General features: G+C 42.3%; 1 protein-coding gene across 1 annotated transcript; it reads left to right on the top strand.

The window, feature by feature from the left end:
• Window positions 1–907: 907 nt before the first annotated feature.
• Window positions 908–26159, top strand: tecta (tectorin alpha). The gene is made up of 24 exons (XM_037747653.1): window positions 908–1069; window positions 4917–4981; window positions 5064–5203; window positions 6062–6349; window positions 6703–6840; window positions 6954–7119; window positions 7216–7628; window positions 7952–8522; window positions 8611–9221; window positions 9335–9905; window positions 11759–12387; window positions 12973–13630; window positions 14267–14466; window positions 15794–16174; window positions 18066–18352; window positions 18524–18804; window positions 19018–19128; window positions 19248–19450; window positions 19953–20116; window positions 20205–20453; window positions 21809–21971; window positions 22058–22142; window positions 22259–22378; window positions 24730–26159. Exons 2-24 carry the CDS (start codon window positions 4918–4920, stop codon window positions 24828–24830), a joined length of 6594 nt encoding a protein of 2197 aa, XP_037603581.1. The 5' UTR covers window positions 908–1069; window position 4917; the 3' UTR covers window positions 24831–26159.

Below are 26159 nucleotides of genomic sequence, written 5' to 3'. Positions count from 1 at the left end.
CAGAGTCTCCAAAGTGTCTCATGTTAATTCTGTAACTCTACCTAGCAGCGAGCTTGAAAAGCAAGGTTTCAGACTGTGTGTGCGTTTCTGGTTTTTGTCCATAAATGCCCCAGAGTGAGACTGTACTACTTTGGCGAGTTTTTGTACTCCGATGCCCTGAAGCTGCCCTAACTGTACCGAGTGAACTCTGGCAAGGTCTTTACCACAATTGAATCCCAATGTAACGTATCTATTTTATACCTGGACTTATCAAACAAATAACCCAATAACACTGTGCAGAAATTATCCCCAAATACTTTTAAATGCTGATTGAAACTTTAATAAGACCTTGGTATTCATTGTTCCACAAAGATAAAGGCCGCAGTGTTTCCTCCAAATTTCTCCACCAAAGACATATTTTATCATCATTTGGCACTTTGCAGGTGTTAAAGACAGATCCTGCTCAAACGGCTTGACATTCATCCTGCATGAGAGCCTCTCTTTGTACAAAACATTCCTCTTCTCCTGCATTTAAAACGAGCCGTGATTCTCTTTTTCCACTTTTCCCTCCATCATTTCCACATCTCTGACCTCCCCTTCTTACATATTGCTCCGTTTCCACTCCCTCTCTTCCTCAGATTCCTACGCCGTCCCTCCCCTCAACTTCCCTCTCCTCCCCACCTGCCCCCTTCCCCAAACACTGATCTCAGATTAAGTTGAACAGTATCCCAGGTAAAGTTTGCACCTGCTTCTTTTAGGCAAAGCTTCTTCCGCAGCTTCAACAGGTGTTTTTCAATCTCCACTGTTTTTTCCTCTGTAAGGACATCACCATTTAAATACAAACCTTTTTGGATTGTTGTTGCTTCTGCTGGTTACCCCGTGGAGCTGGATTTGGACACTTCTATCTGGACATCCAGCTCATCTATATACCCTCCTCTCTTTTCATCACTTCAGCACCTCCACTGCCTCGTTTTACTCCCTCCATCACCTCCATCACTCTGTGGATGGTCCTCTGCTGGATGGGACACTGCTGTAAGGAGGTTGCCAGGTTAGACTATTGAGGTGCTAGATGTCCATCTTCTGAAGGCAGGTGAGTTCATCATTTCCTCTTCTACTCATCAGTAGTTTCTCTAGATTTATTACCTGACTGTGGCAAAAGGAACCTAGGCTTGTCACTTTTTGATGCTGCAAACGTGGACTTTTGCCTGATATTTGGGGTCATTTATTATCTGTTTAGAGAACATTACCTGCTAAAGGTTGCTGTTGGTTATGTCACTATTGTTTCATGGTCTAATGAGATTGTTGATATCTAACACAAACCCCTTAAAACTTGGTAAAAGTCAATTTCCAACCCCTCATGAGCATCTCAACCAAATAATGATTGTTCCTCTTCTCACATTATTTAATTTTAAGGATTGTTAGAAACCTGAAGAGGTAACGGTACCCAGTATTTCACCCAAAAAAAGCAAAATAAATAATTAGAAAAGTCATAAAAATGAAAAAATGTGTTTGTTTCTTTCAACATTAATCATCTTGTGACCCCTCAAATGTATCTTGGGACTCCCTTTTGGGTCCCAAACCCCACGTTAGAGACCATTAGTCTCCTCTTGCAGGTATATTTCCACTAATGTTAGTATTAAGACTATAAAATAGACAATTTGTATGCAAAATGTATGTCACTTATTAGCTTTTAACATATAACAGAACAAATTCACAATTTCAAGCGTGCAAAAAAAAGAGAAAAGTACCTAAATTAAATGAATGTGCTTCAGAGAGTGAATTAACTTTAGATAAAGCATGTGGCTTACCTGATACTCTAATAGTTATTCCTCTTTGACCCTCAGAGATAAACACGTTGAAGTGGCTTGTTCGTCTTTTAAGTCCCAGGAGCTTTATCTTAATTGTCCCGCTAAAAGGCACCGAGTTAATGCCAGTCAGATAAGATGGTGAGCTGTGGGAGTCAAAAGAGTCAATTGTGTTAATCTTTCTGTTGACAATGAGTGATGAGAGGCTGGTGACATTAGAGCAGACCTCTCTCAGCAGTGCCCACTAACCTTGGCACACCTGAACACAATTTACCATCAAGCTGAATAGAATTCACACATTAGAGAGATGACTTCAGAGAAGCATCCAATTGACCTCACAGAACAACAGTATTGTATTCGGGACAGTGAAAGTTTAGGCTGTGGGTATTTACACAGATTCATAAATCATACCATAAAAGTCCAGTTTTCAAATTATAAAATTACTGAAATTCATTGATCAGTTTTTAAAACAACTCAAATTTCCTAGATTTGTTTTCAATGGCATCGACTGTAACTTGAAGCCAACAGTTAACATCATGCACCACACAGCATTTCTTCATTTTCATTTAAGATTATATACGTGTGTGGCTTTATATGTACATATAAGAAGCCAAAATTACACAAAAACAGTACAACGTAAACCGCCCAATAAAAGCATGAACCTTAACTTTACCTTCAGTGAAACCTGTTTAACCAGCAACAAATGTTAGATTTTGACCCTTAAACTAAAATGTATCTTCCAAAATCAGTTATATCTTATGTTTGAAACACTACATAGACATCAGTGCAACCGGTAAATTACCAGTATTACTATGCTTAGATAGCGCTGACTGGCTATAGCTAGCAGGCCAGCTAGCCGGTCATCATCACATCTCCCGAAATGTCAGATTGGCATTATTTTTGATAAATCAATCACATGTAAGAAACCTTAACAGTTGCTTTCTCTCCTAAAAATCTTAAAATTAGTCCTTAAACCAGGAGATGAGTTAGCATTTTAGCACTTACATTTCCCTCATCTGGATGTCAATGTTTTTTTTAATGGTTTTGGTTAGATGCCTGAAACCAGGTCTGTGGTTAACACAAGCTTTTCATGTTTTGTTCTAATAAGTAAAATACGTAAATATTCCAACTTGTGAATATTTGAAGCTTTTGCATGTCTTTTAAAAAAAGGCAGTTTCTAACAAGTGGCTAAATGAGACTACAAGACGTCATAACGCTGAACACTAGTCCCCCTTTAGTTTACAGGTGTGACCGTGGTGTAGTTTGTTTGTAGCCTAATGTTAACTTCTGGCGATTGCATTCACGCTTCAAAAATCATAAAAGTGCTGTGCATTTTTGAAGATTATCTTGTTGAACCAAACGTGTAAGCATCATAAGCGTTTGTTTGCCACAGCACTAATATACTGCAATAAGCTAATCCTAAATCAGTTAATCAATTAGAAAAGTCAAAAAAATAAAAGTTATGTGTTATTTGTGTAAGAAAAATATTTTAGTCTGTTTCTTTCCCCACATCTTGGGACCCCTCAAATGTACCTTGAGACCCTCTTTTGGGTCCAAAACCTCAGCATCTAGGGAACCAGTGCGATGCTGACTTCCGGGTTGGCCTACAAAAATACGTCATCCCTGCAGCTCTCTATTACCACCGGCTGATACGAGATGCATGCTGGGATACTGGTGGTGACTTCACATTGTGACACATTCACAAGTCCAAAATAACACAATAAAGCCGGGCATACACTATACGATTTCAGTCCGTTTCTGGCCCGAATTTTGAGCCCCACGACTCATTTTAGAGTCGGACCGAATTTTAGGTTCATCAGGCGTCGTTTGGCGTGCAGTGTACAGTGAGGACCGAGGACCGATTAACTCCTCTCAACTGGCCGTTGGATGGACGGATGACATCTGACATGTCAAAAATTTTGGTCGGCCGTCCACAATACTGGCCATACTGTCCACGTCTTCCTAGCCACCTGCGAGTCCATATAACGTTACGCTGCTGCCTCTTTTTTTAGACGTTTCAGCAGACAGGATTGCACAGATGATCAAGGCAGCACATTCCTACCTTGTTAGCATTGTGACCCGTATATCTCTGCTAGCAAACAAGCTCTACCTGCCTCGGAGCTTTCCAACCAATCTTCATTGACAACTGTAGGAGGAGCAGGAGCCACAGGCCATGTTTTTTTTACGTGTTTATATTTTACACGTACAGTGTGATCATTCAGGTCATGGCTGACGATCGGACTGTAGCCTACAGTGTGAGCACATAAATCGTGAGCTTTGGCTTTACATCGCAAACAAACTACTCGTACAGTAGGAAGTACACAACAACTAAAGTCGTACAGTGTATGCCCAGCTTAATGGAGGAGAAGGCAGATTGAGAAAGGCAGAATGTCTCACAAGGTCTATGATATCCAAACGGGACCCGTTTTAACTTGTAGGTAAAGTTGGCAGTGATGTATCGGCTCGTTAATGTTTATATTCACCTTATGTATACCTTTTAAAGTTTCATTCTTTTTCATTAAACAATTAAGTTTAAATGCTATATGGTGATTGGAAAATCTGCCAACTTGGCTGTACGCTCTACTTTGCCAATGGGACGGTTGCCAAACCAAGCACTGAACAGCCCCCAAAGGGCCACGACGAGGACCTCGGCAATTCAAATCTACTCACTTAAAGCCATTAGTGCCCCAGTGTTTACGCTCCCCTCCCTTTAGCCAACAAGGCATGGATGGATCCCAAACAGAAGTGGTAATGAGGTCCTAAGCAGCCTCGCGGCTTCAGACACAGAGACACTGGAGCAGATCGGGCCAGTTCGGTCAGCTGCAGGGAACCGAGGCACAGAGAGGCCCGTAGTCCACTGTTGCCGGCTCACATGGGACCGTAAGGCAAATGTGATCCTGACACATTGTTCTGGCATGCATAATAGGGCCTTTTCAGGGCTCCTCAGGGGAGACCTGGGAGCCTGATCTTAAAGAAGTAACGTGACGTTGGTTTGATGGTTCTCCCTCCTCTCCACTTTTGTCTTGTGTATGAGAAGTTGTCCTATGACTCATGTCTGTCTGCATTACCATTAGCTTTAAGGAAAATGCAAGACAGATAGTGTGACAGGTCTGTTTCTCTCTTTGTTTTCAGAATGGTCAGGCCAGGCTGTCCAGTCATTCTGCTCCACCTCTTCAGCATCTTTGTTCAGACGGGAGGTACGAGTCATCCTCCGCATTGATTCCTCCATCTGAGAAAAAGTCCATTTAATGAGCTCTTGTGCTTTATTCTCCTCTTTAGCTAGTACTCAGGATATCCTGTATCCGTATGGACCCGGCCATAGGGATCTAGAGACCCCAAAGATGGATGATGGGAGTTCTGCTGAAATTACTTTGCTCATTCAATTCATTTTCTTCAATGTCCCCTACCGTACCATCTATGTAAGCCTCTATCAAACTCTTAATATTGCACAGCCCAGTCGGCAGGAAAAAAATGTCGGCAATATACGTTTCTTCAAACCACGGATATGTTGAATGTAGGGATGGACGATATGGATTTTTTTCAGCCGATAACCGATAATTACCTGCTAATCATGTCTGATACTGATAAGATAACCGATAAATTCACATTTTTGTCCTTTAAAAGTTCATATCCTGTAGTTTATGCACACCTTTTCAAATCTTTATTTTGTTTTTTGTAGACATGGTAAAAGTCATCTTATCAAATGTAGAACGTAACAGCAGGTGACGCAGTATGTCGAGTGACCATTATTACGTTAAACATGAAGTTTTATGCTATAATGACATTGTTGAGTGTTACCTGATATAATAACGAGTATAGCAAGCGAGAAAGTCCACATATGGCGGGTGCTAAGAGTGGTGCATGGGTCAAACAACCACAGGACTTTCACCCAGAAGACGCCACTTTGTCCCGTGTGAAAGTAAACATTGACTTTAGGCTACGTTACCTAAGAAAGTCCGCTAAGGGTCGTTATTTATTTACGCGTGTTACGAAACACAAACGATGATCTCTTTTTCAAACCTTAACCAAGTAGTTTTGTTGCCTGAACCTAGCCAATCATCACATGGCATTGCGCGTTCCTGCAAGCGTGTCATGGGGCTGATATGAAACATATTTTTGGTTCAGAAACGTCCACATCAACGTTTCCGTGGTTTGCAGATTCGTACAATGGCAACATTTTTTCTGGTGATTGGGTTTTAAAATAATTTATCGCAATGTATAAAACATATATTGTAGTTTATGATGCTGAAACACAACCCTGTCTGTTCTGTCCACAGGTCAACAACAACGGTGTGATCTCCTTCAACGTGCAGGTCAGCCAGTTCACCCCAGAGGCTTTTCCCCTCAGCGACAGCAGATCGTTCATCGCTCCACTTTGGGCAGATGTGCACAACGGCATCCGCGGAGATGTGTTCTACCGAGAGTCCATCGAACCGGAAATACTGGAAAGGGCAACGCAAGATGTCCGGAAGTACTTCAAAAGCATGCCCACCTTCACAGCCACCTGGGTCTTCATTGCAACATGGCACCAAGTCACCTTCTATGGAGGAAGTCAGACAACCCCGGTAAAGTCCTAACCTCGCTTAAATTATCTTGGTCACACATTTCCACACAGCAACACTGTTTATCTTAGCTTAGTTTAACTAGTCTAACCTGACAATTTAAGACCAGTCTTAGGCCAAGACTAGTCAGACATTTGCCCAGCAACATTTTGAAATTCCACTCATTTGTGTTCAATGTAAGTTTCTGCAGAACTGGATTCTCAAATGCAATTTAGCGAATTTTATTTCTGCAAGTGAGACATTTATTAAATGTTGAAAGGATTCGTCACTGTTACGGTATTCTTCTTTTTTGTATGTTATGTCTGTTTTCTTTTTGTCTTTGTAAAACTATTTTCATCCTCTTGTTTGATTAAAAGGTGAACACATTCCAAACTGTACTAATCTCAGATACCGTGGCGTCCTTCACCATGTTCAACTACGGAGAAATCACATGGAGCACGGGAACAGCCAGCGGCGGAGATCCTTTAACAGGACTGGGAGGGACGACAGCTCAGGTATTCTCACCGTGTCGCCAAGATCGTTTCATATACGTTTGAAAATCCTTTTTCTACTGTAGAAATGATATGATTAAATCACCTCACGTCCCTCACACCTTTCCCCTTTTCAGTCAGGTTTTAATGGCGGAGACATTGGTCACTTCTTCAACCTGCCGGGATCACGGTCAAACGAGGTGGTGAACATTGAACAGACAACCAACGTAAACACCCCTGGGCGCTGGCTCTTCCGCGTAGACACTGAACTCATAGATCCGGCCAATGGCTGCAGCTACAATGGCAAGTTCAAACACTGATAAATATGTCCACACAGGTTTCTCTTATGCAGAGCTGTACTTGTAAATATCTCTTCTGTGTTTCCTACATCCTGTCCAGGGCGTTTTTACAGACAAGGGGAAATCTTCTGGCTGTCCGACCAGTGCTCACAACGATGCCGCTGCCTCGACATTAACAACGAGGTGCAGTGCCAAGAGATGCCGTGCGGGCAGCTGGAGACCTGTGAGGTGCAGGAAGGCGCCTTTTACTGCCAGCCAACCCGCACCAGCACTTGCGTGGTATTTGGCGACCCCCATTACCACACCTTCGACGGCTTCCTCTATCACTTCCAGGGAACCTGCTCCTACCTGCTGGCTCGGCCCTGCTGGGAGGTGGCGGGGCTGCCTTTCTTCAGCGTGGAGGCCAAAAATGAGAACCGTGGGGTCGCCTCAGTTTCTTGGCTTAGAGATGTCACGGTGGAGGTGTATGGGCACAGAGTCACGTTACCCAAAGGCAGCTTTGGAACAGTCCAGGTGAGAATCTGTGTGGACCCCTTTATATCGGGAACTATCACAGTATGTGCCTTGTGTGTGCTTCTTGGTTGGATGTGTTGGAGGGTTGATTCGGGTTATGTGGCTGCATTTGCTTTGCTTTTGAAGTCCTTCTTAGACCTCATTGGAAGAGAGGTTTGGGGAGTAAACAGATCTCTAATTACCTCTCATAATATCCAAGTACAAGCTGATGATCCAGGATACAAGTTTTGTCATCATAAAGGGAGAGGAAGAAAGTGAATTGGCAAGTTTTCTACCATCAACCTTTGTTCCTTTTCTGATTTTTCCTCTGTTCCTCTCTTTAGGTTGACAGCTTGATGAAGACTCTACCGGTCAAACTCCAGCTCGGTGCCATCAGGGTGTACCAGTCTGGGGTTTCCATCGCTTTAGAAACAGACTTTGGACTCTTGGTGACCTATGACGGCCAACACTATGCATCCATCTCCCTACCAAGCTCCTACTTCAACAACACTTGTGGTCTTTGCGGCAACTATAACGACGACCCCGCTGATGATCCCGTGCTTCCCGACGGCTCGCTAGCAGAAAGCGTGGTGGAGTTAGGAGGCAGCTGGCGAGCGGAGGACACGGACTGGAGGTGCACAGATGGCTGCGCCCAGAACTGCAGTGTGTGCGACGCTCTTACCGAAGCCTTCTACTTTCGCTCAGACTACTGCGGGCTCATCAACAAAACCGACGGACCTTTTAGGGACTGCAGAGCTGTAGTGGACCCTACAGCCTTTGTGTATAGCTGCGTGTATGACATGTGCAGCAACAGGGATAATATCACCACACTCTGCCAGGCCATCCAGGCCTACGCTCTGGCCTGTCAGGCCCTCGGTGTCACGATACGACCCTGGAGGTCTCGCACTTTCTGCGGTGAGATTCAGCTTGATTCACAGATTCTTACATTAATTTACTTGTGTCATCTGACATAATTTCTTCTTCTTCTCTTTAATGTTCTCAGCTTTAACATGTCAGGAGTTCAGCCTTTACCAAGTGTGCACCAGTGCCTGCCCGGCCTCCTGCTCGGACCTCACCGCTCCGCTGTATTGTGCTCACCCTTGCACCGAGGGCTGCCAGTGTGACCCGGGCTACGTTCTCAGCGGCAGCCGTTGTGTTCAGCGTGACGACTGTGGCTGCGAGCATAACGGACTCTATTACCCCCTTAATCACACTTTCTGGGCTGGCCCCACTGGTGTGGAAGGTGAATGTACCCTCCGCTGCACTTGCGAGCCTCCTGGTGAAGTCTCCTGCTTCAACGAGTCCTGCAAGGAGGGCGAGGTGTGTGCGGCGGAGGTGGGCTTGCTGGGTTGCTACCCTCGGAGGGAGGGAGTGTGCTCAATCACCCAGACCTCAGTGACGGCCACCTTTGATGGCACCTTCCTGCTGTTCCCAGACGACAGCTCCTACTACCTGCTGAAGCTGTGTGGTAGGGTGCCAGCTAATGGCTCGATGGTGGAGGTGAAGATGGGCAGGCGGCTGGTGAACAAAGGCCCCACTTGGAAAAGACCTGTGATAGTTACAGTGGCTAACATGGAAGCTCAGATGGGAGGGACAGACTTTGATACAGTAAAGGTTAGTATTTTCTCTACCCAGCCCTATTCTCCACAGACCAAAAACCCTTTTTGACATCTATTTTCAGCTGTTGCATACCTACAGTATGACTGTGACACCTCTTTGTGTTCCAGGTGAACGGTGAACCAGTGGTGCTCCCGTATGTCCACCCGATGGAGACGATGATGATCTACAGAGCACCAGGCAACGCTACAGTGGTGGAGTCCCGCGGTCTGCTTCGCGTCCAGTACACTCGCCAGGGGTTCCTCAACATCTCCCTCTCCACCCTCTACTACAATGTCACCTGTGGTCTATGTGGCGTCTTCAACAGCAACTCCACAGATGACCTTCGTCTTCCAAACGGACGCCTGGCGGAGTCTACTGAACAGTTCACAGAGAGCTGGCGGTCCATCGCTGACGACCTCACCTGTAACGGTGACTGCGATGACCTGTATCGAATGTGCACAGACTTGCGTCTCTACCAGAATCCGTGGATGTGTGGCAACATCAATGACCCGGGGAATAGTTCATTTCTGGCGTGTCATTCGGTGGTCAACCCCTCGCCGTTCTTCAGGAACTGCTTGTATAACATGTGCGTGAGGGCAGGGAATCGCTCGGCGCTGTGTTCTTCACTGCAGGCTTACGCCACCGCCTGTCAGGATGCTCAAGTAGGCCTCGCTTCCTGGAGGAGCGCCACCAACTGCCGTGAGTTTATATATCTTTACTTCAAAGGAACGGGCTGGTGTTTTGGTTGTCTGGCATCTGCCTTCAAACACTTTGTCTTACTACGTTCTAACTTGTTAGCGAGAAAGCGTGTCTACAACACATCAGAAACTGCAAATAAACAAGTAAAATATAGGTGTTACAACATGTAACAAGACTTTGAATTTGGTAGGAGGCATATCTTTTCAAAAAATCTTGGTTAGCAGTTTCCTTTTACTTCCTTTTACGTCACTGTGGTAAATGCAAAAATATATATCAGTATTTTCATATTTAATTTTCTCTATAGCTTCCTAAAAAATATATATATATATATATTTCCCCTGTAAAAAGACCATATTGAACGTTACATGTCATTTTGCTTCCTGAATAACCTGAATCTTGAAAGCTTTGTTAACATCAGAGCCCTCTTGTTTCTTTAATGTTCCCAAATCAGATTCATAAGCCTGTTTCACAGCAGCACTTTGACTTGTCAAAGCAGGAGAAGAACAGGTGGAACTAATAACGATGACGATGGCTCTGTTCCAGCAATTATTGAAATGCGATGTAGCAATTAATTTATTCATTAGTCACACCTGTGTTTGACAAGTGAAAGGGAAAAAGGTGTACCAGTATTCCTCTTTAGTTCCACTCCACCGCTGCTCTATAGTGTTGCACTAATATTTACCTCTCCTTTAACCCATTTGTGCCCAAACACTATATTTAGTATGATAAGGAAAATTACACATTTGTTCTGATTGTTCAAAAAAGTCTTGAAAGTTGGTAAAGACATACGTTGGGAAAGTGTCTAACAGTACAAGACAGTCAGATTTCACACACACGTGATGAGAGAGAGTTAACAGACGAGATGATGGTGCAAGATTTGGTGTCAAAGCAAAAAGCAAACGCGCCTATTTGTCAATATTTCAGATTTAAACCCAATGCTATAAGGGAACCATAATGTTAATGAGATAATCGCCGCAAGGAGGACGGAGCGGTCAAAGCCGGTGTGCGCGGTGCAGCGGCGCCAAGTGGAAACCTGTGGACCCGCAGCGAAAGACAGACAGAAGAACATGTCAGCTTGCTGCACAGCGAAGCTTCGAATACCTTTGAATATTTCTAACCAAGGCTACGAAGCCTGATTTCGGGACAGCTCTAGTTATTCTTACCTTTCTCTTGATCTGGTCTGTTTGTTGTTGTGTCCAAGTCCCACTCAAGGACAAGTATCGTTGAGAAATGTGAATATCCGTATACTCTGGCTCAAATAAATACGGGTCGCCATCAAATTCAAAGACCTCATCCACATGGAAATGTGGAAATCAACTAAATATTCAGCCATGACAGAGAAAATTTTCTAGATAACACTAAGCTACGCTTTCTGTACTCCAACACAACAAACACTCCCGTTTCCACCATCCCACTGTTGTTCATCCGGCAACACGTCTCCTCGCCAGATTTCAGAGCGAGACTTCTCCTTGAGCGAGACTCTTTCCACAATGTCAGACACTTATAATAACAATCAGTCTGTCATGGCACAAACCACAATTATAGTGAACGCTAATGACGGTGCCAGCTTGCCCCAATAGCGCCATATTGCAGCCTGTGAGCAGCTGCCGTCTACAGCGCTCTCCCTCAATACTCGACCAGTTTCAGAAATGTCCCAATTAATCAGTTAGACAAAATAACATGGGAAAAGAGGGTCCAGGCTCAAAAATACTGAAGTTACCCTTTAAAACTCCTCAAAGCCAACATTCAGTCCTACAGTGAGTGACTCAAAACAAAGGTTTTTGGTGGAGTATTCTTGTAATATGGATCTTTGCTTCTCTCTTGCTCTCTCTTACTTTGTCCTTCTCTTTCAGCTCTTCCCTGTCCACCGAACAGTCATTTCGATGAGTGCACCGGCGCCTGCCCTCTGACCTGCGCCAACTTGGATGAACCTGAAGAGCCGTGCCCTCTGCCGTGCCAGGAGGGCTGTCAGTGCGAGGAAGGCTTTGCGCTTCGCGATGGCCTGTGTGTGGCACGCAGTGACTGTGGCTGCATGAGCCACGGGCGCCAGCTGGCCACCAATCAGACTTTCTGGACTGACTGGGAGTGCCAGGAGCGCTGCTACTGCAACGGCTCTGACAACAGTGTGTACTGTCAGCTGGCGCCCTGTCACCCTGAGGAGTACTGCCAGGAGCACGACGGCCTGTATTTCTGCCAGCCGCGCACCGAGGCCCTGTGTGTGGCGGCCGGTTATGGACATTTTCTGCCGTTTGGCGGCGTCCCGTTTGAGCTGCAGAGCTCTTGTACTCTTCGGATGGCCACCAGCAGCTGTGGGAGAGGGATCAGGGACCCCGCAACCATCAGTGGAAGTTTTCCTCAGTTTAAATTGGCGGCTCGTAACGAGGAAAGGGACACAGGCCAGGCAATATGGGTGAGGGGCTTTGTGCTGGAGGTCTACGACTACGAGATTGAAGTGTCTCGAAGCTACAAAAACACTGTCACGGTGAGTAAATGAAACAAGAGCCACGATTATATATTGTGTTCATATTAGGGAATGCCTCCATCCACTTTTATGCATGACCCCTGAAGGTCATAGTTGTTGTATTTGTGAGGACACGTTATTTCTAATCAAGCCGATTGAATAACCAGGCAGAGGGTGAATTCCTCTTTGATTGGCTTAAGGTGGATCTAATTTCAATAGGCATCTTTTATCAGGCTGGATTTGGCTCAGACAAAATCCCGACCCTGAGCGACATTTGGACTGGGTTCACAAACCGACTGAAAGATCTGAGGAGGAATAGAAATGGCACACATAACCCAACGCCCACACACACACACACACACACACACACACACACACACCAGACATTTCGTCTCTTTCTCTTTTATACAATTAGATTATATGAGAAACGCATAGAAGCTCTTTCAGTGAGTCTTAATGATATCCTGGGTTTCCCCACATACTTTGAAAACATTCAGGCCGGTTGGATTAGACACTATGACTTGCTTGTGTAGGAATGTGATGCGGATCCTAGAATAAGAGTTAAACCTGTTAAAACCAGTTTTTATTGAATCTCTCTTCACTCAGGTGAATAAGGAGCGTTTGTACCTCCCTCTGAAGCTGGGCTCAGCGAAGGTCAACATCTACACCTGGGGCATGCAGCTCATCCTGGAGACAGACTTTGGCCTGAAGGTGGCCTTTGACTGGAACACTCTCCTCTTGTTGACTTTGCCCCGCGACCTCTACAACACCTCCTGCGGCCTCTGTCACGGCATGCCTCCATCACCACCCACCCTCACCACCACTGACTGGGGCATGACCTGGGCAGAGCGGGACACCTTCTGCCAGGTGGGCTGTGGAGACTCCTGCCCACGCTGCGGCCTGGGAGAGACCAGCTCGCTGAACGACGCCCCTCTCATGGTGGCAGACGGCAACATGGACGTCGACACAGACAACGGGGAGAATGGAGTCGGCACCGGCATACGTTTCCACGTTGGAGACGGACTGTATGTGTTTGTGGAGCCCGAGGCGGTGAGGCTGTGTGGGCTGATTGTGGATCGAGGTGGCTTGTTTGCACGTTGTCACAGCAAGGTGGCGCCAGTGTTCTTTTATCAGAGCTGCCTGCAGGACACCTGTATGGACCAGGGAGCTCAGGATACAATCTGTAACTGGCTGCAGATATATGCAGGCACCTGTCAGACACAAGGGGTGCCTGTTACCGGCTGGAGGAGCGACACGCCGTGTGGTGAGTGCAAGTCTGGGCTCACCTTAATTTCACCTTTATGTGTGCAGTGGTGCAAATGTCTCCCCTTGTACTATTCCAATCCGGCCCCTACACCCTCCCACTCCGTGGTGGAGTGAACTCTGTTTGTAGTCACACTCACAGCTCAATGAAGCACCTTATTTAAGGTGAAAGGTATCAATACAGCGGCCACTTTGGGACAAACTTCCCTCTCTCCAGCAAGGAAACTAGAAATAAATATCAGAATCAGAAATACTTTATTGATTGATATGAAATTGAGTTACATTTTGCACCCAATCTAGAATAGAAATATATATATATATATATATATATATATAGAAAGAAATTATAAGGAAATATGTATAACAACAGTGCAAATAATAATGCTGAAAACAGGCAAGTATTAGATTGATATTGATCTTCTCATCATTAAAATGTTGAACTATAAACTTGTATATACTTTAACTAGCTGCCGTAGAGCCACATAAGCTCTAAAAGTGGACTCTCCAATCAACACCTGTCCACAAATATTTACCCCTTGAAAAATCAAATGGAAAATGTCTTATGTGCAGTCAATGTGCAGTCAATGTAGTCAGTGCAATCACTCTCTAATGTCTTTGCCAACCTGCCTGCTCCCAGTCCAGAGCTGTCTGCCTAACAGCCATTACTCCAGCTGTGTGTCGGTCTGCCCGCCCCAGTGCGCCCCCGCCCGCGGCCAGAGGGACTGCAGCCAGGACTGCGTGGAGGGCTGCCAGTGTGACCAGGGCTTCGTGCTCAACGGCAAGAGCTGCATCCTGCCTCAAAACTGTGGCTGCTACACTGATGGCAAGTACTATGAGGTCAGTCTCACATCCAGCACTTACTGTACATGGAATAAACTCAATGACACATGCAGCCAAAACTGGCTTTTTAGTCCTAAATCAGGCGGGTATTACAAACAATTAAACATATCCCACCCTGAACTAGAGGTTAGGTTTTTGTTGCTAATTGTCTCTGGGATGCAATTTGTATGAAATTGTCATGACTGGAAATATTTTTAAATCAGTTTTAACAAACCTCTCTGGCTCCTTTAGTGCCATGTAATACCAGTGAAGTACAGAAATATGTATGTATGGAAGGACAAAACAACAAAAAGAAAGTTTTCTGATTTAATCTATAAACCTTCACACCAAGATTGTATTTTGTAAAGTTGCTTCGGAATTTGTCCGTTGATTATATTTTCGATTTATGGATTCATTATTGAGGCTATAGAATGTCGGAAAATATAGAAAAAGGCAAAGATGATGTCATTTAATTGTTTGTTTTCCTCGCCCCGTACTCCAAAACCAACTATTGCTATTGAATTCACAAAGAAAAGCAAATAAATAATAATAATAATAATAATAACAACAACAACAATTAATATAATTTAAACAATTAAACAATAGTAAAAAAAATACTTAAAAATGGTACAAAATAATAAAATAAATTATTTAAAAAAATTAATAAAAATATAAATATTATTTTTTTCAATTAAAAGTCTTATTGATAACATTTTTATGTAGACGAATATTATTATTATTATTATTTTTTTTAAACAATACATCCACAGAGCTTTTAGAAAGGTGCTGAATAAAAGTATGTCTCTTCCTGAAAAAAAAATATTATGATTGTAAATTTATCATTTTAAAAATTTTGACGGGTCCAAAATGAATGTTTTGTTTATCTCTATGGATGATATCTAACATTTGGTTCCCACTTCTAACAAGGCTTGTGAGCCAATAGTAAAACGACGTTGGTATCACGTGGTATCTCTGTCGTCAGTTAGTGTGGAAAAAACGGATAAATGACTGAGATTGACGATAAGTGTCTGGCTACGACTTGTTGTGAAGTAAATGCAATGGAATGGGGGAGGGAGAATGAGACATCTAGTGGGTGAATGTTATCAATGTTATCAATAGCACATTTTGGTAATAATTTCCAATGCATATCATTAAAAACAGTACAATTTGATAACAAAAACAGACAAAGAAAAGCATCAAATCCTCATAAGGAAAACACTGGAAGTCTTAGCTTTAAAAAGCCCATTATCAAAATTGTATACAATACTTTTCTGTCGATCAACTAATCAGTGAATCAATGAATTTTTTCAGCTCTGATTTTAACAGACCTCTTTCTTTATTTCAGCCCAAACAGCTGTTTTGGAACAGCGACTGTACCAAACGCTGCCAGTGCATCGGACGAAACCTGATCCAGTGCGACCCGAGGCGCTGTAAGGCCGAGGAAGAGTGCACCCTGCGGTTCGGCGTGCGGGGCTGCTTTGCTCGGCGCTCCCAGCACTGCGTGGCGTCCGGCGGCGGGGTTTTCAGGACCTTCGACGGGGCGTCGCTGCGGCTCCCGGCCTCCTGCTCCTTCGTCTTGTCCACGAACTGCCACAAGCTGCCCGACCTCTCCTTCCAGCTCATCGCCAACTTTGATAAATGGACCACGCCCAACCTCACCACCATCTCTCACGTATACCTTTACATCAACGAGGAGAATATACTCATCTCTGGGAACACCGTCAAGGTGAGATTACTGATTGAACTTTATTATTATATTACTACGATTTCCACTCGGCAGTGTGGTTACATTACATTGACTTAGATGTTAAACATAATCTGACTTTACAAACAACAAACTTTAACTCACATTAACAACAACTGTCTATCACCTCCCACCTGGAATATCATACCTTTCCCTTATACAAGTTCACTCATTTTCATCTGGACATACTAGACCAAGAAAGGCCATAACTGCAAAACCTGAGGGTTGAATTCACACAGAGGATTGCGTATCTTTTGCACTTATTTAAATTGGGTAATATGAATACATTTGTGGCCCCAAAAGTGGCCCCTTTCTCTGCAAATGAAATTATTGGCGTCTTCAGAGAGTTGGTGGTAACTGAAGCGCATTTATAATGGGTTTCACGCACACTTTCCAGCGATCATGGCAGCAGTGGTTGTAGCCAGGCGAAGGCATCATCATACTCCGCTCAAACTCATTTATTTTAGGATGCAATGACAGTTTTTGAGAATACATGATAAAAAAAATGAATGAAAAATAATGTTATTATATAAACAAATTAAATTATTTCTTCCCTTTCTCTCCACAAAAAAAGGCAAACTACGCTCAGTTGTAAAACTTTATAGCTGTGTTTGCGCTGCGATATCATCAGCACAATATCTTTTGTGAATTGGACGTTAAGACGAGGCAGATAGCAAGTGATGCACAATTCATGGAGCTACGAGCGGCCGCAATCCATTCTTTGTGATTCACCCCGAAGTGTATAAACTCTACAAGTGAGCAAGGGTGCGTTTCATTGCTAATGAATTTCCATTGTTAGGGGAAGTTTGTGTTATTTCTTCTTTAAAATGTGACATAGTCTTGCGTTAATACAACTATTATCTCTATTAGGAGATGATTTGTTTATATTATCATCGTACGTTTCTTCTGGCTGTGTGCCATCTGCCGTCAAAGATGCCTTTATTAAACCTCTCCTTCAGAAACTAGAACAGTCAGATCTCTCTTTTCTTGCCAGAGTACTTGCTGTCCATTTTACCAATTACCACTAATAGCCCGGTAGAGCTCGTCCAGGTCAGACTCTAGGCCATATCAATCCTCTGAAAGTATACTCACAGAGGTCGATGATGACTTTCTGATTGCTTCTCACTTTCTCAAGGAGTCTTAATCCTGCTTGACAACATTTTTTCTGAAGTGCCTTAAGAACAAGATGTTGGTATTAGTGATAATGGGATCAGATTGTATTCTCCAGAACAGTAATTACAGCACCAGGACAGATTATCTCAATTTTTGCTTTGGTCTGCCGTCTTCTCTTTTCTTTTAATAAATAAATAAATAAATCTTAAATAAAGTCAATTTATGCAGATGACACACAAATCTACATTCCTCCCCCACATGTTTAAGCTCAAACACCACGTCTCTGTTTTTAAATCTGTCTGCTAGGAGAAAAAAATCTGCAATCTTAGTTGTCTCTGTATTGTCGAATAGCAACTTTCACTTTGATTTATTGAATGCAAAAGCTCGCACTCATGCTTAGGTTTCATCTTTGACTCCCTCCACACTTTCATCCATTAAGGACATCACTAAAATTATGACTTTTCCTAATTTTATGAGACTGGCTAAACATGATTTTTGACCTGATAATATGTCTCAGATGTCTGACCCAGCTTTAAAACAAGGTTAAAGCTTCAGTAGACTGTGTATTTTTGGCATCATTGGGCAAAAATTCCATAATAACCTTTCAGCATATTGTAATTCAAGTGTTCTGATAGATAACTAGACTTCTGCTCCTCCTCATGGCTCTGTTTTCAGGCTTTAAAAAATCTGTGAATCTGTAGAAGTGTCTGTGTGTTTTATCTCAGATATGTAAAGATGTCCATCTCCTGTGTCTTCACAGGTCAACGGTACCCCGGTATCAGTACCGTTCCTAACTGGGCTGTCGACGCGTCTGTCTACGTCCGAAGGTTTCATCGTCATCGACACGCCTCAGGACATCCAGATTAGATACAACAGCTTCAACACCCTCAGCATCACGATGGGCCAGAGGCTTCAGAACAAGGTGTGTGGCCTCTGTGGGAACTTCAACGGAGACGCCAGCGACGACTACATCACCTCCAGGGGCAAGCCGGCCGTCAGCGCCCTGGAGCTGGCCCAGAGCTGGAAGACCAACGGTATGCAGAACAGGTGGGTGAGGCTCATATACAGACATGGTGGTGAAAAAATGTGTGATTAATTTGCGATTAATCCCGATTAACTATGGACAATCAGGCGATTAAATATTTGAATCGATTGACAGCCCTAGAATAATAATAAAATAACAACTCTGACAGTTGGACGTTGGTCTTTCTCCTCCAGCTGTGATGAAACCCAGTTCGTGGCTCTGGCTCAGTCCTGTGACAACACGGCAGTGCTGGCGCTGCAGAGTGAAGACGCCTGTCAGAAGCTCACCCAGCTTAAGGGTTTCTTCCAGCCGTGTCACGGCCTGCTGGACCCCCGGCCCTTCTACCAGTCCTGCTACCTGGACGGCTGCTACAACCACCGCAAGGCTCAGGTCTGCGGCTCGCTGGCGGCCTACGCTGAGGCCTGCCGCTCCATGGGCACCCTCACCACCAAGTGGATCACCCAGGAGAACTGCTGTAAGGGCACCGCGAGGCACCAGCCTCACACTGCATGTCTCTCTTTTTAGTTTTAGAGAGTAGATTAAGATGAAACTGTGAAAGTTGGGATATTGTGGATACAGGGGATATCAGGCACTTGGCAGAAATTTCACCCATCAGCCTTACTGTAGTTTGGCTGGTTGAGTCATCAGTGTGTGTGACAGCTAACATTGTGTGTGGACCTGTCTTTAGCAGAATGGATCTACGACCCCTGTGCAGGAGAGATCTGCACAAACTTCACATGTGAGCTGGAGAACGGAGGCGACCTGTGTGGCTGTCCAGAGCTGCCCACCAGCACTGGAGGTGAGCGCTTCACAGGGCAACAAGGTCATCACATCATCCATCCATCCCCACTTTTAATCCTGTCCCAGTACACATTTTGTGTGTGTGTGTCATAACGTTAATAATCGCGTGTCTGGCAGGTGATGATGACATCATCCAGGCGGAGGTGAACTGTAAGCATGCTCAGATGGAGGTCTCCATCTCCAAGTGTAAGCTCTTCCAGCTGGGCTTTGAACGAGAGGACGTCAGGGTCAACGACGAGCACTGCGCCGGCATCGAGGGGGAGGACTTCATCTCCTTCCACATCAACAACACTAAGGGACACTGCGGCTCCATCGTACAGGTCAGCTCACATTCATTCCTATTCTTACCCGCTTCATGACTGGTGGCTGTTCGGATTACTTTGTTAGTGTTATCAGTTAGTTTGTTTGTGTTATTGTGTGACTTTGGTGAATCCGAACTAATCAAAGTCACACAATAACACAAACTAACTAACCGATCGAGGCAGCGGTCGACCAGCAAGCTGCATGTTCTGAGTCTGGTGGCTTTGAAGAGAGCATAGATAACGGCTTCAGTTCCCCGTCATAGAGGGCTGTGTGACGGCGAGGTAAAGCCTTGAAAATATTCTAAATTTAGCGTACACTTCAACTGATATTGACTTTTTTAGGCGAGCCTTTCTTTTAGGTGGCTAAGATTGCTTTGCTTAAAAAAAATTGTTTTGACACCCAAACTATCTCTTTAACTATTAGCAGTGAAATATGTCATGCATCAACTGTTTTCAAGCATCTTTGCTTCTCTGTTTGATGATGGTGAATGCTCTAAATATACCCTCATCTCTCTGACAGTCGAATGGCACACACATCATGTATAAGAACACGGTGTGGATAGAGAGTGTGAACAACACCGGGAACGTCATCACCAGAGATAAGACCATCAACGTGGAGTTCTCCTGTGCGTACGAACTTGACCTGAAGATCTCTCTGGAGACTGTCCTCAAGCCCATGCTAAGGTCAGACAGATTTAGACATTAACTTCAATTAAAACAAAACACTGTGACTAGACATAACTTCCTGCTACGTCTCTCCTCCACCCTCCAGCGTGATAAACCTCACATTACCGACCCAGGAGGGAAACTTTATCACCAAGATGGCTCTGTATAAGAACTCCTCGTATCGAAACCCGTACAGGGAGGGGGAGGTTGTGCTGAGCACGCGAGACATCCTCTTCGTTGGGGTCTTTGTGGAGGGGGCAGACGAGAACCAGCTGATCCTCATAGTAAATATGTGCTGGGCAACACCGTCCCGCTACAGCAGTGACCGGCTCCGTTACATCATCATAGAGAGAGGGTAGGCCCAGACCCCAACACACACAACTGAGGATTATTCTCATTGTTGATTCATTTGGTGATGTTTTAAAAGGAATTCTTTAGCCTATAAAATGTCAGAAAATAGTGAAGATTGCCTTCCAAAATGTCCAAGACCCAAAGATGGCATCTTCAAAATAGGTTGTTTAGTTAAAAAGCCAAAATATATTTGATTTACAATGATACAAAGCAGCACATCCAAACACTAGAACCAGTAAATCTTTGATTTTTTGCTTGATAAATGACCAAAACCATTAATCTATTATCAGATATGTGGTCGATAAATGAGACGATCAGTTAATCAACTCATCGTTGAAAGTTGGTGAAATATTTAAATCAGGTCTCTTTATATTTTAGATATTTTATATTCTCTACAACACCCCTTGTCTATAATTCATTATAAACATACTTATAATCTGCTTATAGAACTGCATAATTATAGTTTTAAGCACCCATAAATATTCATAATGCTTTATAACGATAATAATAACACATTCTAAAGTATTTGATCATGATTTATAAGGTCAATTATCATAAAACTTCATAATACTCTGGTCACTCTGATTTTTTTTTCTGCAAGGATCATAGTGTATTGTATTTCTCATGGTTGTAACACATGATAATATTTTTATAATGCATTATAATGTGATTATAAGTTATTAAAATATCAATAAATCTATGAAACGGCACACAAAACGTGGTAAAATGAATTTTTACTTTCTGGTTATTAGTTTGGTAGGATATACAGCCATATCTTTCGGTAGCAGCACCTACTTATTGCAGTATGATGCAGGGTTATTGTAGTAAACTAAAACTGAAACTAAAACGAAAATGGAGCAGTGAAAAATATTGTTAGTAAACTGAAACTAAATAAAAAAAATATATCCTGTAAGATTAACTAAATTTTTAATTATTAAATTAATTTCAGTTCTATTTTTTTTAGCTATAATATTATCAGTACACTATCACTAAAAAAGGAGACAGAGTGAATTTCCGTCAGCTCTCGTGACATCGAACCACAGATATTGAACGGACTTGACCTTCCAGGAGATGGCGTTATGCTGCAATCGCTTCACATGAGAAACTTAAGTAACGCAAACATTTTACATTAAACATCATGGCAACTCCTACACAGTTCTCTGACCATGTTTTTGTAGCTATATACTTCTGAGACATTATACCCGGCCCTAACAAACACAAACTAAAACCTCAAAGCAAACACACTCTGAAAACTAACTAAAACTAAACTAAACTTAAATCGAAAAGTCAAAACAAAACACTCAACACAATCCATTCCTTTAATATCTGTCTCAACGCAGTCCATCCGTCTCCCTCTAGGTGTCCAAACATTAAGGACAACACCATCGGCATGGCAGAGAACGGCGTATCACTCACCTGCCGCTTCCACGTCACCGTCTTCAAGTTCATCGGGGATTACGACGAGGTCCACCTCCACTGCGACGTCACCCTGTGTGACTCGGAAACAAGCGCCTGCAAAGTGGTGAGAAAATCTATAAAAATTCTTTAAAGTGAAGGTGGTGATGAAACAACGCCTGCTGTATTAATGTACGTGCACTGTGCATCCAGAACTGTCCACACAAGAGACGGATGTACTCGGAGGACAGTGACCATAAAGAGCACATATTGACTGTGGGGCCCATAAGAAGGAGAGGTGAGTAACGTCCAGTCCAGGAAATCTGCACAGGATTCAAAGCAAAACAACTCATACTTTAAAGACAGAAACAATGCTGTGTTATTATATATAAATTATATGACGTCTCCCTTTAGAATCAGACTGGTGTGAGGAGAAAAACGGAGGCTGTGAGCAGATCTGCACCAGTAAGATCACTGGATCGGTCTGCAGCTGTGTGACTGGGATGCTGCAACGAGACGGGAAAAGCTGCCGGAGTAAGTACCAGACACACACACGCACTCACAAAACACACTTCAAAGCTGTTTCATGTCATGTTGCATTCTGGCACACATGAGTTCATACTGGAGCCAGTTGCACAAACTTAGTTTAAGAATAGTCTTGACCTTAAACCGTTCTTAGATTGTATGGTTAGACTAATTAACATACATATTAAGACTGACCCAATTTGAGGTAGGACATTTTTATCCAGAGGCTGAGGTGAGAGCTTTAATGCAACAATCTGTTTCTGTCTGTCCGGTTTGTTCGCTAACTATTTCAACTGTTTATCCATTTACTATAGTGTACGGTCTAAGACCTGCTCTCTATATAAAGCGTCTCGAGGTCTTGCTGTTTCTATTGCAACCATAATGTTTTCTCTTCCATAATGCATTGCGCAATAGGCTATAAGTCAGTCTTACATTAGTCACTCATTGGAAAGCTTTATGCAACAGGTACATTTAAATGTCTGACTTAAAGTTATATTTAGGACAAAGACTAGGTCTGTTTTTATGCAACTGACCCCTGGACTTGAACCCAAGATGACGTGATTGCTGCAACAATCTGAGTTAGGATGACTGTTCAGAAATACTGGATTCATCTCTACTTGTGTTCTAACTGTTCTTTATAACTAACTCATATTTAGAAGAATACCTCTTTATTTTCAACCTCTTCATGAGACACGCAGCTGTGGATATTTCACAGGAGCAGACTGTACGACTCCAACTGCATGACGTGTGTTGATTAATAAGTAAACAAGCTGGACAATTGATGCAGAAAAGGTGGCATTAAGAACCTGCTACCTGCGTCACTGCACTTTACCTGGATAGTTAACTTAATACTACTTTGATAGAGTTGTGATTAAGAAATTATATGATTTACCTCAGTGCTTTCCATTATGTACGTGGCCTCTTGTGCTGGCTTTTTGTCAGCTACTGTTCAGTTTGGGTTTGGTTGCTTTAGGGAGAGTTGTTTTACTTTTTATGGTTAAACTCTTTAATCAAGAATGAGCCAGTGACGCTGCTAGATGCTAAATAGTCCCTTTTTGCACATGTCATTTTCATGCATATGTATGTGAATATCATTATTTTTGCTGCTAATGTCCTTTGAACAACGACATAAGAACATATCGGCCTGAATAAATAATTAGACCGATCTTATTATTATAGGTTTAACACAATGAAAAAGTTCCAGTAATTGACCTCTTCTGGAGGTCAAGTGGCATTACCTGCCTGCACATATGTAGGCTGTGGTTTATTATTGTGACTAAATATCAAAGCCACACTGACAAACGTGAATACATGAATAAATTAAATTAAATTAAAAAATAAATACTGAAAATGAATACTTATAAATGTAAATACAGAGCAGATACGTACACAAAATATATTCATAAATCAATAAATACATACAAAATTAAATTGAGATAAATGAAAATAAAAAAGTGTCACCATTTATGGTGTAATGTACTGTTTTATTTGCATTTTTATCCCCTACTACATTATCGATATTTCGTCTAGTCTCAAGCCAATTTTTTATTTTTTATTTTTGATTGTGTGGTAAAGTGATTACGGAACAAGTGATTAATTAAGTAATATAAAGGACAAAAAAATATATATTGCTTTGACATTTGTACTTCTTTCTAATAAGGGCAGCCTATTTGTCTATATGAATTACTATTTCCAATTAAACAAATTAATCCACAACTTAATTTGCATACATTTGACAAAGGCTGATAAAGAGGTGAAACCCAAAGAAAGCAATGTATTTAAAAATATAAAGCGTAATAATAATAAGAAGAAGAAGAATAAGAATAATAATAAGAATAATAATACAAAATAGATGAATAAATAAATAAATAGTAATCAAATAATAAAATAAAACGTCTTTCTATCCTAATTTGATAGTCATAAATGTATACAATAATTCTGCACTTTTTTGCTTTGCCTAGATTTTATGCCAAACATTACCAAGTGGATTTTGGATTTCGAATTTATTATTTTTGTCTTTCCCAGGTTCAATTTACAAACATAAGATACATATAGAGTGTGTGTGTTTGTATATACTGTATTCAGCAAGATAAAAGGAAAATATATATAAGTGTATCCGTAACAGAATAAGTAACACAAATTACAATTGAACAATACAAATATAATAATACAAAATATTTATGAATATTTATGAAATAATAACCATTAACAATACAATAGCAATACAATAGCAATAACAATAATACATTTATACAAAATAAAATAACTTCAATTTAAAAACAGTAAACAAATGAGAACTAACATGAGAAAATGTGCCACCGAGCACATCCTCTATAATTAATGTTTTCTTCTTTTCTCAGCTGTGAGCTCGAGCTGTAACCTCACACCTGTGGTTTCTCTGCTGAGCATCAGCGCTGTGATCTCCATGTTCCCGGCTCGTATTCACACTCTCCTCTCCTAACACCCTGCGAGCAAAGGAAGGCGGAAAATGAAAAAGAATAAAACACAGAAAAGACTTGAAGATGCACAAAGTTTCATCAGCGTTGATTAGCCAGTAGCTCAGCTGTGTTCCAGTCAGAAAATCTAGACAGAGTACACCCCGCATTCACAAATGTTATTGATGCGACTGAAGGTAACTAAACAAGAAAAGTAAGTCAGATTTCCAGACAAAGAAAATGTACTTTATCAACTTAAAACAACTCGCCAAGGCTCGCCAACCTCTCCTCCCAGCATCAAAACAAACCCCACGCCGGTTGTAATTGCCTGCCTATAGGCTATAATACTGAATCTATTTAGGATAAAAGATACTGCTTAATGTAGTAGCCATTCAGAATACCAAAGACAGTGTATTAAGTTCAGGCAAAATTGGAAAAATATAATAATTGTCTGCATTATAGATGCACAATTATGAGACTAGCTTCATGATTGAAAGCAGGACTTGTTCTCTTGGAGCTATAATAACCAAAATTCTACCAAAAATCTTTGTTTCTTTGGTTCATTTTAGACAGACACAGTTGTCTTACACTCAATACTTGGAATAAAAAACAGTAGTAGATGACTGGCTAGCTTTAACCAGAGCAGAGCTGATCTATTAACTTCCTATTTGAACTACTGTAATTACCTATAGGGTAAAATCTGCATCAGCTTGTGGCAGCGGCGCATCACGTAAGAAGAAAACTCTATGAAAGGATGGTGTGTTTCTTAATGTAAACAGTAAAACGTGAGTATTTATGTGTGAGGAGAGGGCCTTGTAAAATTATCTCATATTTTTAACTCAAATTGGTTGGTGTCACAGATTAGTGCCCAGATTGTAAGATATGCAATCAGCTGTGCCATTAAAATATGTCATTTTTCTGTCTTAATCAGTTTGTTGTAACACTCCTGCCATAAACGTTGACTCTGACTTGTTAATTCTTTTAGGATGGACATGTGAGGACTTGTTTGTAATACTGTCAATAGAGTAAGGTTGTCCCAGTGTGCTCCCTGGTCAATGTGGCACCTTACGAGTTATAAATGTGTAAAAGCATGTGTCACCACACGTCTTATGTAACCCTTCAGTGTTCTTTACTGAAGCCAACTCAAATTCTCAGTTTTGGATTAGTCATAGAGCAGTTTTTCATAGGTAGGCATGTCTTGCTACCTTCTATGTACAAATGTACAGTCCTTGTCTGTCAGTTTGGTGGTTTATGTCATGACTTTGTTTTTGATGTTTAAAAACGACCAAAACATGTTTTATTCTTTGAGAGCAGAACCACCCGACCTTTAATAAATGAAGAAGTTCTCAAAGTCA

Source organism: Sebastes umbrosus, chromosome 17 (assembly GCF_015220745.1).
Source record: "Sebastes umbrosus isolate fSebUmb1 chromosome 17, fSebUmb1.pri, whole genome shotgun sequence".
In the NCBI taxonomy this organism is placed as follows: domain Eukaryota; kingdom Metazoa; phylum Chordata; class Actinopteri; order Perciformes; family Sebastidae; genus Sebastes; species Sebastes umbrosus.
Note: the sequence above shows the minus strand (reverse complement) of the source record. Positions and strands in the feature narration are given on the sequence as shown.

Coding starts and splice junctions, on each gene's coding strand:
- tecta (XM_037747653.1), top strand. CDS start 4,918: ATGGTCAGGCCAGGCTGTCCAGTCATTCTGCTCCACCTCTTCAGCATC. Junction 19,129..19,247: donor GCTGCCCACCAGCACTGGAG/GTGAGCGCTTCA, acceptor CGTGTCTGGCAG/GTGATGATGACATCATCCAG. Junction 20,117..20,204: donor GTCCTCAAGCCCATGCTAAG/GTCAGACAGATT, acceptor TCCACCCTCCAG/CGTGATAAACCTCACATTAC.